At 57.2% G+C, this 17,732-nt stretch overlaps 2 protein-coding genes across 6 annotated transcripts in view; both read right to left on the bottom strand.

Annotated features, from left to right (window-relative positions):
• Positions 1-10,454, bottom strand: part of ARHGEF18 (Rho/Rac guanine nucleotide exchange factor 18) — a 49,370-nt gene extending 38,916 nt beyond the window's left edge. For 3 of the 5 annotated variants that reach the window (XM_064175005.1, XM_064175007.1, XM_064175006.1), the window contains exons 1-7: positions 8,602-9,172; positions 3,794-3,930; positions 2,791-3,278; positions 1,232-1,445; positions 679-793; positions 261-318; positions 5-49 (exon numbers count right to left, since the gene is read on the bottom strand). In XM_064175005.1, coding sequence (XP_064031075.1) covers positions 5-49; positions 261-318; positions 679-793; positions 1,232-1,445; positions 2,791-3,278; positions 3,794-3,930; positions 8,602-8,677 — 1,133 coding nt within the window. In that variant the 5' untranslated portion in view covers positions 8,678-9,172. Of the gene's footprint in view, positions 1-4; positions 50-256; positions 319-678; positions 794-1,231; positions 1,446-2,790; positions 3,279-3,793; positions 3,931-8,601; positions 9,173-10,130 lie in introns of those variants that run through there. The other 2 variants (XM_064175008.1, XM_064175009.1) reach the window with 2 other exon arrangements.
• A 1,366-nt stretch (positions 10,455-11,820) lies between these two features.
• Positions 11,821-17,732, bottom strand: part of INSR (insulin receptor) — a 59,617-nt gene continuing 53,705 nt past the window's right edge. Inside the window, exon 21 of the mRNA XM_064175014.1 lies at positions 11,821-17,619. Within this exon, the coding sequence (XP_064031084.1) occupies positions 17,265-17,619 (355 nt within the window). The 3' untranslated portion in view covers positions 11,821-17,264. The remainder of the gene's footprint in view (positions 17,620-17,732) is intronic.

The following is a 17,732-nucleotide window of genomic DNA, read 5'->3' as shown; positions in this document are numbered from 1 at the left end:
TTACCCATGGTAATGTTTCAGCTCCTGGAGGACCTGCTGGACAATCAGCCTACCAGGGATGGGGCAAAAGAAAAGCCAGGGATTAGAAAATGTCCTTGCAAAGAGGTTCTGCACCCCACAGAGCAGCTGCTCCTGGTTTACCACCAGCCACTCAGCTGTGCCCCAGCATGGATTGGGATCTCCTTTGTGGTTGTATCTCCAGCAGCTCAGAGACATTCAAGAGTCTCCGTCTCAGAACAGCCAGGACTGACAATACCTACACGTGGTCTGGGGACACATGGTCCTTCTCCAGCATCTCCAGAGCAGGGGGCTTGACACCTGGAATACAAAACACTCTCTGCAGGGGGCTTGGTTTGTGGTTGGACCCCAATCATCTTTCTGGGCTCCCACTCTGCCTTTCCTAGGGAAGGGGAAATGCCAGGGGCAGCAGGGGCAGAAAAGGCTGCTCTGCATTTCCGTGGGGAGGTGAAGCCTGCATCGCTTCCCTGTGTTACTCCTTTCTCCAGCCCTGCTTGCAGACAGGGGGCAGAAGCTGATGGCACCCCAGAGACGATGATGATGGTCCTAGAGGTCTTTTCCACCCTTAGTGATTCTGTGATTCTCTGATGTCTGCAGTTTGTTACCTTTTTAGCCACAAACCCATGAACTGCCTTCATGCCACGTGCAGGCTGTACCAACCTTCCACGGCTGGAAGAGAGGTGTTGAAACTGCAGGGTGTCTGAGGGGAGGCCATGGTCTCACAGGCTGCTGGGACAGACTTTGACCTCAGCCTCTTGCCCTTGCTGCCACATTCCTGGAGAAGTGAAAAGCCATGGACACGTTTCAGCCTTTGTGCACTCAGGGAGCCTCCATCAGGGCACAGCTTGGCTGGCAAGGTGTGAGGCAGGAAGCCTGGGCCTCAGTGCCAGTGCTTGTCCTGCCTCCCACAGCATCCTGCCCTGAGGGAGGGTTCCCCTGCTGTGTGGTTTGATACCTCTGGTGTATGAGAGCACAGGATTAGAGCAGGACCCAAGAGAGCACAGGGAACAGGCTGGCTCCTCAGCCCTTCCCTCCCTTGTTTTGTCCCTGAGCAGAGAGCTCATCTCTGATGAGCTTCCTGCAGACCTCCTGCCCTTCCTGGTCGAATGCTGGCATTGAAGGAGTCCAACCTGCAGCTGACACCCATATGTGTTGCCTTCTGCACCCTGAGCTTGCCCTGCTGCCAGCCTGCACACAGCCCCCAGACACTCACCGCCTGCTCCGGGCTGTGGCTGACTGCCAGCCTGGGGTGCAGCGGCTCGATCTCCACTTTGATCACCATCCCACCCCCACCACTGCTCCAGGCTTCCAGTTCTCCTTTGGGCAGCTGAAGGGACACACGAGGAGGTTGTGTGAGGCACTGGCTCCCCTTCTCCACATCCTCCTGCTCTGGGTCGCTGCCCATCTCCGTGGGATCCAGGCTGAACCTAGTTCAGGGAAGAGGAACAAGCCAGTTGAGCAGACCCAGTCGTGGCACAGCCTCTGCAATGTCCTAGCCAGGGGTGGACAGAATTAAAGAGCTCATGCAACTGGGACCAGTGTCACCACAGCAGGCACGTGGGAAAGGAGATGCCAGCAAGCATCAGCTGGCACACCAAGTCCTGGGGCTGTTCAGAACAGCTTCGCTGGCTGCCATCAACAAGCCCACGAGGTCCTGGGTCAGCCAGGGTGGTTAGTGCTGGGTGACTCTCACTGAGCTCTTAGCAGCCCCTGAGACTGTGCAGCCTCCCTGGCAGCAGCCTGCCTGGCCTGCCTCAGAGCTGCTGCCCTGCCAGCTGCAATGCCAGCAAAGTCCCTCTGGGCACTTAGAAAGGCAAACCTTGTAATTTATCAGATAGTCACAGTGGCAGCACAGCAGAAATCCTGCTCCCACTGGAGCTCAGCTTCCAGGAAGCAACAAGAACTCCAGGGAAGGAGGGGAGTACCAGTTCCCCCAGTGCCCCAGGCTCCCTGAACACCGAGTCCTGTGGCAGTGCCAACAGCACAGGAGCAGAGTGATGGATAGGGCCCAGTGGAAAATCTTACCCTCCTCATGGGCTGGGTCTGCAGATCACTGTCACCTCTTTCCTGCTGCCAGAGACAGGCTCAGGAAGTGTTTGCTCAGGGGGCAGTGGGCTGTGTTCCCCCTTGCTGGCCCCCACTCATGTGGCATTCATCACCCAGCCAGGGCACCAGCGTGTCCCCAGCACTGGCAGCAGCTCTGTACCATTGCCACTCAAGTGCTGGGCACAGCACAAACTGTGAATGATCCACAGCGTGTGGAAGAGCCACAGGGCTGGGAACCAAAGCCTGGGCTTGGAAAAGAAGTGCCAAGATTGCATGCTGAGATCATTTTAGGGTTACCTTATAAGGAGGAGAGATAAAAATAGTCCTTGCTGGCCTGCACCTAACTCCAGTCACCCGGGAGATCAATAGGTGCCAGCTGGGGACACTGGTGCAGGACCTGCAGCCCGGGGCAGCGAGGTGGCAGCAGCACAGCACAGCAGTGAGGCCAGACCTGCGAACTGCTCCCAGCCAGAGCTCAGTGCCCTGCTGCAAAATCCACCTCTGCAGCCACCTGGAGACATGAAAGCCTCTTGCTGCTCTAGCATCTAACCGATCTAGCATCTGGTCCTCCACAGCCCCTCAACATCAGCTGCTTTGGCAGGCGCTGGCAGTGGGGAGCGGTGGGGAGCACCCAGCAGCAGCTGGAGCTCAGGGCAGTGACTGCTGCAGCCCCACTCAGCATCCCTGTGCCCCCTGTGTCAGACACTGCTGCTGCGCCTGCTGTACCTGCGCTTGCAGTCCACGGGTGACAAAGAGCTCTCCCAGCTGTGCCTCCGAGAGGTGGACATGGATCTCACCAGCGTGGGGAAGGAATCCTTGGCCTCTTGCAGCTCTTTGTCTGCCTCTGCAGGACCCTCGGAAGTGTTGGTTCCACCTCCTGGCACCGCTGCACAGGAGCTCCCGCGGCCCCTGTTCAGAAAGCTGCAGTCGGCCTCAGCACAATGCAGCAAGCAGGGAACAGGGCTGGGGAAGGCAATGTCCACAGACAAGCTGCTCAGAGCCCGTGGCCTCTCCTCCAGCAGGTGAGCAGCAGACACTGCTGGGATGGCTTGCTCTGGCTGCGCTGCTGCCTCTGGTGCTGGTGCTGGTGGGCTCAGCAGCCCCAGGTCCCTGTAAAACTGCGAGCCGTGGAGAGCAGAGTCCGAGAGGAGATCCTCTGTGCTGCTGTGCAAGTCCACTGCTGGGGCATCCAGCTCTGGGGAAGAGGAACCCTCCTGCAAAGCAGCCACAGCTATGCCTCAGCTCACAGATCTCACCCGAGAGCCTCATGCCCTTCCTAGGAAGGGGTCACCTCCTGTGCAGGGCTGGAGCAACTTTCCTTCCCCTTCTGATGGCAAAATGTCCACCTGCAGCTGAGTTTCTCAAACCAGACCCAGCAGTGGCCTCTCCAGCTGCATCTCACAGCCAGACCTACCCCAGCCCCACTGGCTCAGCTTCCTCCAGTCCCAGAGGCTCTCAGCCTTTCCTCCTCACAGGGATGCTCCAGGGCCCTCAGCAGCTCTGCAGCCTCCGCTGGACTCTCTCCAGAAGTTCCCTGTCTCTCTTGAACTGGGCAGCCCCTAATGGCCACCCACAGCACAGAGGGCTGACTTCCCCTGCCGTTCCCAGGCCGTCTGGATCAGCAGCTCTTGCCCCACCTCTTATTTGAGCACAGACCCCTCTGACCGTGGTGCTGAGGCCCCAGTTTCCTGCCTGGCGCAGTGGCAGCAGAAGGGAGGAGGGCACTTGCCTTTTCTTCAGCCATGCTGGTGCAGAAGGAGTCATCCTCAGCAATCAGGGATGGGAGGAAGCTTTTGGGGTTGGAATACTCCAGAGCAGGGGCACTGTGGTCGGGGAATTCCTGTAAGCATGGCTTGCAGTCAGACCCTGCAAGACAGAGGAGGTCAATGGCAGGCAGGCAGGCAGCAGGGACAGAAAAACATGCAGAGGGTGGCAGCAGCCAGCACTGAACTGCTCCACCTGGGCTCCTTCACCCTTCGCAGACAGGCACTGCAGAGCAATCTCAGCACTTCAGCAGCCTTGATCCTCTGGGAACCTGATGCAGGGACCCCCTGGCAGCAGAAAGTTCATCCCCAGAACCACACAGAGACCAGGGCTGCCTGCCCCAGCCAGAGCCTGGCACTGCTGTGCTCTACTTTTTTACTGTGGCAACATTTTGAGGTCTGTTGCTGAAATTCTGGACCTTTAAAACAGAAATGAAAATCCCAACAGTGCTTTCATTTTCATCCATAAGGAATAAAAGAGGCCACTGGGAGGCCAAACTGTCCCCAGCTTTCTTAATCACAGTATCACCAAGGTTGGAAGAGACCTCACAGCTCATCAAGTCCAACCCTTTAGCACAGAGCTCAAGGCCAGACCATGGCACCAAGTGCCACGTCCAGTCCTGCCTTGAACAGCCCCAGGGACGGCGACTCCACCACCTCCCCGGGCAGCCCATTCCAGTGTCCAATGACTCTCTCAGGGAAGAACTTTCTCCTCACCTCCAGCCTAAATCTCCCCTGGCACAGCCTGAGGCTGTGTCCTCTCGTTCTGGTGCTGGCCACCTGAGAGAAGAGAGCAACCTCCTCCTGGCCACAACCTCCCCTCAGGTAGTTGCAGACAGCAATGAGGTCTCCCCTGAGCCTCCTCTTCTCCAGGCTAACCAATCCCAGCTCCCTCAGCCTCTCCTCGTAGGGCTGTGCTCAAGGCCTCTCCCCAGCCTCGTTGCCCTTCTCTGGACACGCTCAAGCATCTCAATGTCCCTCCTAAACTGGGGGGCCCAGAACTGAACACAGCACTCAAGGTGTGGTCTAAGCAGTGCAGAGTACAGGGGCAGAATGACCTCCCTGCTCCTGCTGGCCACACCATTCCTGGTGCAGGCCAGGATGCCACTGGCTCATGTTCAGGCAGGTATCAATCAGCACCCCCAGATCCCTCTCTGTCTGGCTGCTCTCAGCCACTCCAACCCCAGCCTGTATCTCTGCATGGGGTTATCAGCCAATATGAGGAAGATCTCGTTGAAAACCACACTTGTGGAAACCTTACACCCTGCTGTGAGCCAGAAATTGTGCTGTGCCAACCAGAAAATGGCAGCAAACTTGAGGGAGAGTCTGGAGGCTTGTTCCTTGGATCCCTCTGCACACTGGCAGCTGCCAGGAGCTCTGTTCTGAGGAGCCTTTGCTGTCTTTAAACTGCACAGAGGCTTCAAGCAAGGGACTGTAAATAATAAAGGAAGAAAGCTGTGAGCAGGCACTGTTTTATTTAGGAGCTTTTCTAGCTGTAGGAAGAGGGGAAATGTGAAGGAGGCTTTCAGCAGGGCTGCAGAATTTACTTCACAAGACACTTTTAATTAATAGAAAAATTCCTGCCCAGGATGTCTTTGATCTGCAGAGGTTTAGTGAGCTGCTGAGCATCACTGTCCCTGTTCCTCAGACCTCCCCTGGACTTTGCAATCCAAAAATCAACATTTTGCAGTGGATGTGCAAATGGCTGCAGGTTTTGGCATCAGCTTGTAAGATACAGCAGCCAAAGATGTCAGGGGGTGCTAAAAAGCTACTGGACCCCTAAACCAGGCTGGGATGAAGGCTAAGGTAGAACAGACCCACGGGGAGCAAGCAGGTGGGGAGGAGGGTCCTGGGGGGACCAGGACAAATGGTGCTTGCCCTCAGAAAAGCCCAAGGAAGGACTCAAAAGGAGATTCCCTGCTCTCACCACCCCATGCAGCAGCAAACTATCTGCAGAGAAAGGAGCAAAGCCCTGAGAGGCAGCAGGGCTGAGCCTGCAGGCCCTGAGAAGCACTGTGGTCTGACAGAGGCCAGAGCTCTGGCCCCAGGGTTACCCAAAATAAAGAGGCTTTTTTAACTCACATACAGAGTCCAGGCCTGCCAAGGCCACTCTGGGCCTGCATCAGGCTCCAGCCTGCAGCTCTGAAGTAGATCCCTGGAACAGAGTCAGCTCCTTGGAGGCCTGGAAAATATCCCCTGTGCCATGCAGGGCTCAGGGTTTGGCCAAGGCTTAGGCTGCAGCCAGCAGCCCCCTCCAGGCCCAGCACACTCCTGACAGCCTCCATGGGCACTGCAGACCCCTGCTGCATGGCTGCACTGCAGTGCAAGGGCACGGTGCAGGGTGCAAGGGCATGATGCAAGGGCACGGTGCAGAGGCATGGTGCAGGGGCATGGTGCAGGGGCACAGTGCAGAGGCATGGTGTGCCTCAGCTGCCCAGGCACTGGCAGGCAGCAGCAGTCACCTTTACCCAGCTGAAGCTGTGATGGGATGGCACAGTGACGCTCTCAAGAGCTGGGCTGTTTGCTTTAGCAGAGCGTGGAGCAGATTAGGCTCTGCAGTTGCTTAACTCCCCTCTGGCTGGGAACCATAAAAGGTTATTGCTGCAGGAGCAGCTCAGAGGAATTCCCAGCACAGAGCTGGGGAGGAAGCGTCGCTGCCTGCACTGGGGAGCTCCCTGCCCACCAGTGGGACTTTGCTGCACCTTGCCAGAGCTTCCCAGCAGGCAAAACGTGGCAGCTCTGGGCTCCTGCCTGCGGAGGGAGGAAGGAGTGGCAGGCGTCCCTGCAGGTGACAGTGTGAGACAGCCTTGGGGACAGTGGGATTGGGCACTGGAGCTGCTTTGTCTCGAGGAAGAAAACTCTGCTGCTGTTGCCTGGCCAAGGCTGCTGGGAACCCAGCAAAGATTCAAACATTTCCAGGTCAGACCTACAGCTGAAATCTCCCCCCCACAGCCTCCTCTGCTGCTTTCCCACCAACAGGCTGGTAGGTGGCAATGGATCCACAGCGTCATGGCAGGAGACAGCCCCAGAGCAGCTGAATCTGGAAGAAGCTCTGCCAGCAATGGCCCATCCTCACCTGCCTGCTGGGCCACAGGTCCACGAGTGACCCTGGAGCCGAGCTGGTCCTGGGGTGGGGAAGCATCGGAGGAGCATGGCTAGAAGATGTCACCATGCAGATCACATCCTGCAAGCACCATGCTCTGCACTTGGCCTGGGATGAGCCACAGCAGGGCAGCAGTGCTGGGCAGTGCTGCCATGGGAGATGAGCCCGAGAGGAAGGCAAGAGCAGGGATGTCAGCTGGGAAACCAGGGAGAGCACCATGGATGATCAGCCAAAGTGCCTGCCCCCAGCCCTGCCCCAGCTGCCCTTCCTATGCCACGCTGCAGGAGCAGACACCTGGAGCTATGGGGTGGAACCGTTGTAAAACCAGCACTAAGCCAGGACAGGCTCAGGCCATCGCCTGGCTGGGCCCCACAGCCTGGGCTGTTGGCAGCGGTGGGGGCTGGAGGAGGGCAGCAGATCAGCTGCCTGGGAGCCTCAGCTCGCTGTCAGCCGAAGGGGCTGGGCAGGGCTGGGAGGAATCTGCAGCCCCTCTGATGCTCTCCAAGCCATGAGCCAGGAGTCACCACGCAGCTTCCTGCCTCTGCCGGGCACGGAGGGAAGGTCCCACACTGACTGGGGAGAGGGACAGTGCAGAGAGCCAGGAGAGGAACTAAGTGGCACAAATGTTTTGTGCCCACAGCACAAGGCCCAGCAGGAGAAACCCCTCTGCAGGCACCTGCTGGAGGAAGAGGGCTCTGTTGAGATGCTCTCCGAAGCAGTTGCAGCTTTTGAGCACACTGAGGCCGATTGATTTGTTATGGAAATTATCCCACCTGAGCCTCGAAATGAGCCCAAAACTGCCCCAGCAGGCACAGCACTGGGAGGCTGGAGTGGAGTGTCCTAGCCAGGGCTCAGCACAGAGCAGTCTGCAGGACCCTGCCTTCTGCGCCGAGTTAACCTTCCCCTGGGTCTTGGTCTCCTGCAGACCCTTACCAGAAGAGAAGCGAGGCGGGGGGTGGGTGGGGTCGAGAGGGAGAAAGAGCATCAGGAGCTCTCATGGCACAGATAAAGGTCCCAGCAGCAGCAGCAGCCCCAGGGCAGCGTTTCCAGGCAGTGTCCTGCAGCTCCGGGACACAAACGTCGCTTCCCAGGGCTCATTTCCGTCTTGCCAGAGGATGGCTCCGCAAGCCGGAGCGAGGCCACTTCACAACACTGCTGCCACCTGCATCCCTGCTGTGGACACCGAGAGGTCCAACTGGTGCTGCTCAAAGCACCACAGCTCAGCTGCGCTCCGAACAGGGCGGCTCTGCTCGTCAGCCTGCTCCCAAAGACCCGGGGAACCTTTCCTGCAGCATCTGCTCACACACCAGACTCGGACCGTCAGGCTCAGCCCTCGCCAGGCAGCTGTGCAGAGACAGCTGTCAGCAAGCACCAGGACCTCCAGCTCTCTGGCAGCAAAAGCAATGTATTACAAAACCAGGAGGCTGATTTTTAACCCATTGCCCAGCTCCTGAAAGCATTTACGTGCCTTGAGAAGATTAAATGGAAGGAGAGGCATTAACCACTTAGGCAGTGTCCCCTACAGAGAAGGGTGAGGTGCTCCCGACACCAAACCCTGCCCAGGGACCCCAAGCCTCTTGGCTACCTGCTTGCCCTGGACAGGGTCTCCTGCCTGCCCTGCAGCAGCCCAGCCCCGGCACACAGCCCCGCTCTGCCCTGCACGGGCATTACCTCTCTTGAAGGACCACCTCTTCTTCCAGCGCTTGGAGAACGACGGCCAGGAGTGGTTGAGCAGCGAGTCCGACATTTGGGAGCCCTGCGAGCCCTGGGCAAGGCACAAGCCCGAGCAGGAGACGACAGCACCGAGCACGGCAGAGCTCGGCGCGGTCTAAGGCAGTGCTGCAGGCTGCAGCCCAGGGGCTGCCAAGGGAGGAGTGCAGAAGCCAAGTGTTTTGTCAGAAGTATCAGCTGATGGATGCTGTAGCCAGAGAGAAATTCCTGGTCTCTGGCATTCCCACCTGTGTGATGGGTCAGTGACTTCCTACCGCAGGACCCAAGGATTAGTGGCCCTGGAGCAGAGCAGCCCCTAAATGCTGCTCAGGGCTAGCAGCAAACAAGCTGTGAACACCCCAGAACCTCCTTCCCCTCTCTGCCAAAACCTCCCTGCTCCACATACAGCTCTCTGGTGTCAGCCTAACAAACCATCACCTTCAAGGCAGCTCTGCCTTGGTAAGAGTCACCTTCAACACAGGGTGTTGAAGTTAAGGGTGTGGGAGTTAAGACTGCAGTCTTGATATTTACACCTCTGGCATTATCACCAAGTGCCACAGAAGGAAAAGCCAAAGACCCTATCAACATCATCAGCAACACCTTGCAGCTGCAGCAAGTCCCCACCCCCTGCAAGGACCTTCCTCCAGGCTCTTCTCAGCCCTCCCATGCAGGGAGGTAGCCGGGAGCTATTTCAGCTATCACCAAACTCTTTGCCCTGAGATCTCCAAGCCTGCTGCTCCTGATTGGCAGCATCCCCACAGTCCAGACTTGCTCAAAACTTTGCTGGATGAGGCTGAAGAAGCCATTTCTACCCCTCTGTATGGCTGCTGGGCTCCTGGGCCAAACCAAACCTTCTCCTTGCCCTTCAGCTCATGCTTGCAGCCTCACTGAGCAGAGCCCAGACCGTTTGGGAATGGCCACAGGCACCTCCCTGGCATGGAACCCATCCTGGGCTGGTGTCATTCACAGGCAGGTGGCTTGTCTGGCCACAAACCCCAAAGCCTCATCTGCCCAACGCAGCCCTTCCCACATCCCATTGACTTTCACCTCCCCAGTCACACGGATGCCCAGCCCTGCAGTGGGCCAGTTTGAGGGGCATTTGGAGTATCAAGGTGTGGACTCCTCCTGCACCCAACCCAAACCCAGCTGTGGGCAGTGCCAAGGTGTCCTTGCAAAGCTCAGCAGCAGGAGCCAAGAGCAGCACCCAGAGGGTGTTCAGCCACCTCAGCAGTGCCCCAGAGGCAGCCATGGGAACAGGCTGTGGGTTAAACCCAGACCTCATCTGCTCTTCACTCACAGCAGAGCGACGCTCGCTGTAGGCCGAGGCTCCCCAGTCCACCTTGTGCTTCCAGCACCAGCAGTGAGGAGGCTGAGCAGAGCCCAGAACCTGGGCTTTGGCTTCGGGATAAGCTGCCCCCTCCCAGGGCTCTGAGGATGCTGAGGGACAGGCCTGTGGCTGTGGCATGGCGTTCGTGCAGAGCGCGACTTACCCCTGGGCTGGAGGCAGCTCTGGTAGGATCTCAGCTCCCTCGGCAGCTGCTGGAGCCAGGCGAGGAGCGGAGGCTGGCAGAGCCGCCCTGCGCCCAGGCTGCCCACCCGGGCGCGGCGCAGCCCTCTCGCCGCTTCCCCTTTCCAGCGGCCCAGGCAAACCTCTCCTGCCGCAGCTTCTCCGATGGCGGCCCCGGTGCTGTCCCCACGCAGCCTCCCACCCTTGCAGGGGCTGGGGGATCTGGGAGGGCCCAGCAGGGTCAGCCGTGGGGTCGTGCACCCCGAAGCCCCCGCAGGGGCGGCGGTCGATGGCTGCGAGCGCAGCGATTGCCGCAGGCAGTTTCCTGTTCCGTTCAGAGAAAAACCGCTCGGGGTGCGCAGCGCCTGGCACGGGGCTCTTGCACCATCCCTGCGCTGCCCCTCACCCAGTCCTGCCTTTGCTCTGGCAGCTTCGCCTGCGGCCGCAACAGAGACCTCGAAGCCCTGCAGGTCTGAGTCTGAAACAAGGCAAAGCAAGAGCCGCCTGTGCTGGCCACAGTCGCCTGTGCAGCTGACAACCAGAGCTGTCAGCCCCCCGAGTGGGCAGGGTGCCCACCATCCATCGGGAGAAGCCCCTGGCGCAAGCCGGCCTCGGGTTTTGCCTTCACAAGGAGCCCCCCAGCCCGCTGAGCCGTGCCCAGCCAGCGGCCCGGCGTGTGCCAGCCCTGAGCAGAGCCAGATCCGCCCCGGGACTCAGAGACCGCAGCCTTGGCAGCGCCCGCAGCGGGGAGCAGCCCTGCCCCAGGAAACCGCAAGAGAGCGAGGATCGAGGTTCGCTTTCTCTGAGGTCCGCGGGAGCTCGACGGGCAGCTGCTGCCGCTGCTCCAGCGGGCGGCACCGGGAGCTGTCCTCCGCTCCAGGGCGAGGTCCTTGCCTCCTGCTCGGCGCCTGCCGTGGTCTGGGCAGGAGCCGTGGAGGCAGCCTGCAGAAGCAGGCAGAGCAGGGCCCGCGCCGCTCGCCTTGTCCAGTGCCCAGTTCAGCGGCACTAGGTGGCATCAGCACCGCAGGCTTTCTGCTCCACCAGCAGCAGCATCTCCTGCCAGCCCGTCCCAGCCTTGGGAAACACTGGAACTTGTCAGGGACAGGGGCGAGGAGTGCAGGGAGCGTTAACCTCGACCCTGCTGGAGCAGGTCCAGACAAGGGCAACAGAGCTGGTGAAGGGTCTGGAGAACAGGGCCGGGGAGGAGCAGCTGAAGGAGCTGGGGGTGTGCAGCCTGGAGGAGGCTGAAGGGACAAAGCAGATCTTCAGCCCTTTTCTCCCACAGGGAAGGAAGCCTGGGCCTGTGCGTTTGGAGATCACAGAATGGCCCTTACAGAGCAGCAGCTCTCGATGGTTCCAAGGAAATCTCTTCACCAACGTTTGCCTGATGGCACCGAGCTGCTGAGAGCCCCATGGTTGAGGATGCAACCCAGTGCAGGCCATCTAGGCTGGCAGGCTGAGGAGCAAAACCAGCTCCAGACCAGAGGCTCACCACTGGCAGATCTGCCTCGGATTTGGGTGGGGTTTAGGTTGGTTTTGTCTAATTGTTTTTTTCTCAGCTCATTCATTCTGCAGCTGAAAGTTTTGCTTATTCCCAGAGACCAACTCAGTGCTTGCTCTGTGGTGAAGCAGCACTCAGCAGTGCAGGCACAGCAGACAAAGAGGGACAGAAGTAGTCCTGCATCATTTATTCATAATTTTAACAGAAACAGTTAATTGTTCAATACTCTGACACACAGCAAGGGGGTGGCTTTCTAATAGTCAAGGGTATTTTCTGTACATGTCACTGCTTGGTTCTTAGATAGGGAACCATGGAAACAGATCACAGGGAAGGAGGTGAAAAATAAGGAGGAGGTGAAAAAAAAATAAGGGGAAGGAGTTCCACTTCTTTTTTTTCTTCTTAAAAAGTAATCATGGCACATCTGATCTGTATTTCAGTTTGTCAGAGCTGCAGAACTGTTGCTCTTCTGGAACCTGAGAGATGCAGAGCAAGGTGGGAGCAGCAAGAGGAGAGACTTCACAGAACATCACTGCACTTCAGTTTGCAGTTCAAGCAGAAGCAGGGCTCCTGCTTTTGGCTGAGGTTGGTCACAGCAGTGTCCAGAAGGCCCAGCCACAAACACAAACCACTGCTTGGATGCTTCACCAATAAAATCATTGCTAAAACAGTTCCTTCACTTCCTTCTTCAATCCCACTCTGTCTGTTCAGACTGAGGAGTGGCCTGGCTGAAGTTCTCCATCAGTCAGTTTTCACAGGACTGGGTTATGGGAGAAGCATTTAGAAGCTCTGCTGGGAGACTCTGCTTTAGCCAAAGAGCTTTGGCACCGACTCCAGCTCTGATCTCTCAGGTCCTGAGCTCAAGCAGTACTGGTGGCACTGTGACTTTACAGGGGCTGGGATTTAGCTAAGTGACCAAACCTCCACTGGTGGTTCCTCCTTAGCTGCCAGAACCATCCCAGGTCCTCCCAGCTGACCAGACCCTGCTCCTGCAAGGACTTTTGGGACTGAGAAAAGGGACTTGGTTAGTCCCATGCATTGGAACACCAAGCAGAACAAATCCACTAGCAGAGGTGTCCTTTCCTACAGGCTACAAACCTGTTGGCAAAGAAGTAAGGCAGCAGCAGGAGCTAAAGGTAACTTTATTGTACAACATTTAAAAAGTCATTTTTCTCCCTTCCCCTGCAGCTTGCATTGTGCTGGAGGGAGTTTGCTGACACTGCACCAGCCATCGAGAAGGACAAGCAAGCTCACCTGGAAAAGAAATGCACACTAGTGACAGCAGAGCTGCTAGGACAGGTAGCCTTAGAAGTGCTTCTGCAGTCAGGCTCCTCCAGAAGTCAGCTGCACAATTGGCTTCACTCTCATGATGCTCTCAGACAGCAAGCAGGCAGAGGGCTGCACACATCACCCACGTACAGAACCCAAGCAGAGCTAACACAGAGCCAAGCAGAAGGGCACAAAAAGGCCAAATTCAATTAAGTTCATACAAACACCAAACTCAACCTGGTTTGAATTTCCTGTATTTTTGAAGTAACTCTTTCCTGACTCCATTCTACAGCTCCCCTCCTGGACCATGGGCACAGGAAACTCTGAGGGGCATCAGATGCTCAGGGAACAGGCTCCTGTGAGTCGCCGTCGGGGCAGGCAGCTTCCTGGGAGGACTGGAGGGGTTCTCTGCAGCTCCTTGCTCACTCCAGTCTCTGAACTGCTCTCCCACGGATCACAGGAGCACCCAGCACATCCTGGAGAGGGATTTTATGGCACAAAGGATTTGACTTTCTGATGTCTCTCTGGTCTTGGTATCAGGATCACTGCCGACAGTGAGGGGCCTCAGGTAGCTCAGCGTCTGTCGTCTCCCAGTGATGTCAGGAGGGAACTCGCGAGAAGAGGCTCCAAACATCCAGTGCAGCACCTGCCCTGCTCCTGTCTTTTCCCACCTGCCCTTGTCACTGAGTCAGCGACACAGGTAGGGGCCTGGAGAGTTTCTCAAAGAAAGCTCAAGGCTCTGCAGCATTTGGAGATGGAGACCCAGCTAAGCATCCCATGGCTGCAGTGCAGGCTCAGGAGGAGATAGATCCACTGCTCATAAACTAAGAGTACCCTTTAGCAGCCTAAGAGCAACTCCTTCTGCACCAACACCAACATCCCAGCTGCTCTGGAACAGGCTGGAGTCTGCCCTGCTGGCCTGTGCTGTGAGCACCATGTTCTCTGCCCACAAAGACGAGGATCCAACCCTCCACCAGCTACTGCCTGAAGGACAGAGCCAGTGTCCCACCCATGGGTCCTGGCTGTCCTTCTCCAGCCCTTTCACCCCTGCCTGGCTCTTCCTCAGCAGCAGCTGCCACAGCCTTACCCCGACAGGGATCTTGCTGGAGCAACCAGAAACAGCTCCCCTAAGGCAGGCCACAGGACAACTTGCTGGGCAGGAGTCCTTCAGCACAGAGAAGGTCTCACCCAACACATCCAATCTCAACTTGCTGGCATCTCTGAGCAGGTATCAATCAGTGAGGTCTAGGTGTGGGACCTGGGCATCCTCAGGGCAAGGAGCTGCCAACAGCAGAGCCCAAAGCATCAGCTGCAGGCTAAGAGTGGAGGACTTCCCAGAAGTGAGAACTCTGGGGGTGATCTTCACTTCTTCCTGACTCTGCAGCTGAACGTAACCTTCAGCAGTGGTAGCACTGGTGTTCTGGTTTTGAAAGGGGGACACCATGGCCCACACTGCCCTTCCTCAGCCTTGGCACAGCCTCAGAAGGATGAGTGGAATCTTCTTCATGCTCAGGGTTCAGTATAAAAAGCTGCTCTGTGTGGTGCAGAGTGAGGGTGATGATGAGCTGTGAGTGGACTACTTGACCCCAGTGCTGAGCACGGCCTCCCTTGCCCAGGGCCCCGAGTGCTGCACACTGGAGGTACTCAGAGGGCCAACCAATATCAGCTGCATTCAGAAGCCAGACCCAATACGAGGTCCCTAAGTTTGACTACATCAAAGATCTGCCAGTCCCAGTGCTCTGATGGCTGCACCTTCAATGCTATCAGACACAGGTGTGCTGGGAAAGGATCATTCCAGGAGGTGGAATGAGCACAGTGACCGAGACAGCCCAAACCCAGCGCCGACAGCAGGGACTGCTCCACGCCGGCAAAGGCTGCACCAGTGGGATGCAGCCTGCTCCTCTGAGCTCAGGGCTTCCCCACAGCCCCAGTGCTTCATTGGATCTTTTCTTCCAGGACTAAGAGGGTGGTGTCAGAATTCTGGATCCAGATCTGCCCACTGGTTCCTCTGGCTACTTCTGCTCCAACCAGTGCTGGACCAGTGCCAAGTCCTCTCGGTCATTCCCTCCAGCGAATGGTCCCCAGTATTGCAATCAGCTGATATTGGTTTCTCCTGATTCACAGCAGGTCCAGACCAGAACATTGCAACAGGTTCAAGGGTGCGCAGTAATGAAACAGGAGTAAGAAACACTGAGGTAGACAGCACCAGAACAGGACAAAACCAACCCCACCACATCCACCTGCCAAGGGCTAGGGATACAAACGGACAAGTTCTGTGTTTACCAAAACAAATGGTTTGGTTTTTTTTTTTCTTTTTACAGTGTTTTATATATTAAAATAAATTAAAAAACCTCCAATAAGAAAAGCTTCTCTGCCTTAGAAAAGTGTCAGAGTTCTGCCTCCTCCCCCGCAGCGCAGCAGAGCTGCTGAGCAGCTCCTGGTTGTAAAGCAGAAGAAATGTAAACTGAGGCCTTCTGCAAGCCAGCTCCTCCCCCGCGCCTGGGCTGCAGGTTTGCCAGCTCACCTGGTAGGCAACCTGCTCCCTTCACCTTTGTCCCAGCTGGCATCGGCAGCTTGAGGTGGGCACAGAGCCTGGCATTCCCCCTGGCACGGCTCCAGCGTGGAGCCTCCTTGCAGACGGACCCCAGCCCTTTTCGGGCGGCTACAGGCAGGGTGCAGCAGCACCACCTGGGCTGCAATCGGCAGCCACCCACCAGCTGGGCATCCCTGCTGGCAGCCAGCCGGGAGAGCCTTGCTTTCTCCTGGCAGACAGCAAAAACTGGGCCTTGGGCTTCTCCGGGCGGTGGAGCACGGAGCACCTCTCTCCCCTTGTGCACCAAGGGCCTGCAGCGCTCCTTGCTTCAGTGCATCTCCCTGCCAGCACCTCCCCGGCACATGTCCTCTGCCGGCTGAGGCCCAGCAGCTCCAGCAGCCGAAGCCGAGTCCAGCAGACCCCCGAGGAGCAGAAAGCAGCAGGGGGCCCTGGGCCCTCGGCGGCGCCGCAGGGACATGTCGCAGGCCTGCGGCCAGCAGCAGGCAGCTGAGCACAGCACCTCCAGCTTCTGTGGTGGCTGCAGAGCCTGGCCCTTGTGCTCCTCCTGGCCAGGGGCTTTTGTGTCTCCTTCAGTTCCAGTCCTTGCTCATCCCCTCTCAATGGCTGCTTCTGTGGCACGGAGGGCGCAAAGGGAGGGCCCATGGGGGGCAAAGGAGAGGCAGGACCCGGGACCAGGATGTTCTGGCGTCCTTCAGCCAAGCGAAGTCCCAGCTACTGATCTCAGGGCTTCAGCTGGAGCCAGCTGACTGTGCTGTATAAATCACCAAACTGTATTACAGAGCCTTGTCAAGTGTAAACTCAGCACCTGCTTCAGAACTCTTAGAAGGGTAAGCAGCTACAACTCGTTCATTCTGAAATCTTTGGACCACTTTAAGACCAAACAATCCCCCAGATTCTCCCCTCCCCAAAGGATCATAGAGTCAATAATTTATATGAAGGTGAAATTTCAGCTACCACTTCAGAATATGTTACAACAGACAATAGATACACCCAGAGCTGCTAGGACAGAGGACTCCCTGTCTCAGCTCAGGGGACTCCTACTTTGTTTGGTCTTGAAGGTACCCACAGACCTCAGATTTCTGCTCCTTTGGCTCCTAGCACATTTTCCTCATTTCTTAATGAGAGAAATCCTGCTCCCAAGAGTCCTTGGTATGAAAATAACCTGCCCAGGATTTAGTTGCTCCAGGGAAACAGAGAAAAGAAGCTGAGTACACATTTCTGAGAAGAGGAAAGCTTCTGTGAGAACATAGAAACCTCTGGACACAGGCAAGGTGCAGAGGGTGCTGCACACACCCCTGGGTACTGCACGCAGCCCAGGCTCCCACCCTTGGAGAAGCAGGAGAGCAGCAGCTGTTGGTCAGTCTGAAGGTCAAAGCCTTCAGCTGTAGTGAAGAGTGCCTGAAACTGCTTCAAAATTCCACTGGGAACGCTCCTGTCCCTCAGGGGGTCTGCTCCGGGCTGTAGCTGAGGCAGCAGCGTCGCTGAGGCAGCAGCACAGCTTAGGCAGCTGCACAGCTCACTGCTGGCTCCTCCTCTGCTCCAACTCCCTCAGTCGCTTCCTGTTTTGAAGCCTTGGTTACAGGCGGGACAGTAGCCATGGAAACCTCTTCCATTTATGTTCACAGATAGGTCCACTGACAAGCAGTCAGCTTGGCAAAACACGACAAGTACTCATCATCAGATGATCAAAACTCTGCAGTCTGTAGGTGTGTCTCACACTGTGGCAGCAACATCAGAGTCCTGAGATCTGTGAAGGGGAAGGACAAAGACACCACCCTGGGGCCACACAGGAAGCGTTAGGAAGGGCTGGACCTGGGCATGGCGAGGATCCGCCCATTCTTCTTGCCACCGTTCATGTGAGTGTAGGGGATGTGCTCCTCATAGTTCCCCTTGAGGGCCATGGAGGGGCCATTGTCCCTCCCCAGGACTTTGTCCCTCTGTGAGTACGAGGAGGGGTCGAGGGGAATGCTCTCCATGTTCTCAAAGTCCATCTCGTACTCCTCTGTCTCCAGAGGTTTGTTCTCCTCGCTGTAGAAGAAGGAGACCTCGTGGAAGCTGGGGTGCAAATCCTCCTTCAGCATCTCGATGACCTCGATGAAGGTAGGGCGCATCTTGGGGTTGTACTGCCAGCACATCTGCATCAGGCTGTGCCTGCGGCAGGACACACCCACGTCAGGCAGAACAGGGCCACGGCAGAACCCTCCCCCTCCCGACACCCCAGCCCAGCTGTTTGTTCTCTTTCCAGTCTCCCTCTTTGCCTCTGG

The sequence above is a fragment of the Pogoniulus pusillus genome, chromosome 41 (genome assembly GCF_015220805.1).
Source record: "Pogoniulus pusillus isolate bPogPus1 chromosome 41, bPogPus1.pri, whole genome shotgun sequence".
Taxonomy (NCBI): Eukaryota; Metazoa; Chordata; class Aves; order Piciformes; family Lybiidae; genus Pogoniulus; species Pogoniulus pusillus.
The sequence above is the reverse complement of the archived record's forward strand: the minus strand, read 5'-3'. Positions and strand labels throughout refer to the sequence as shown.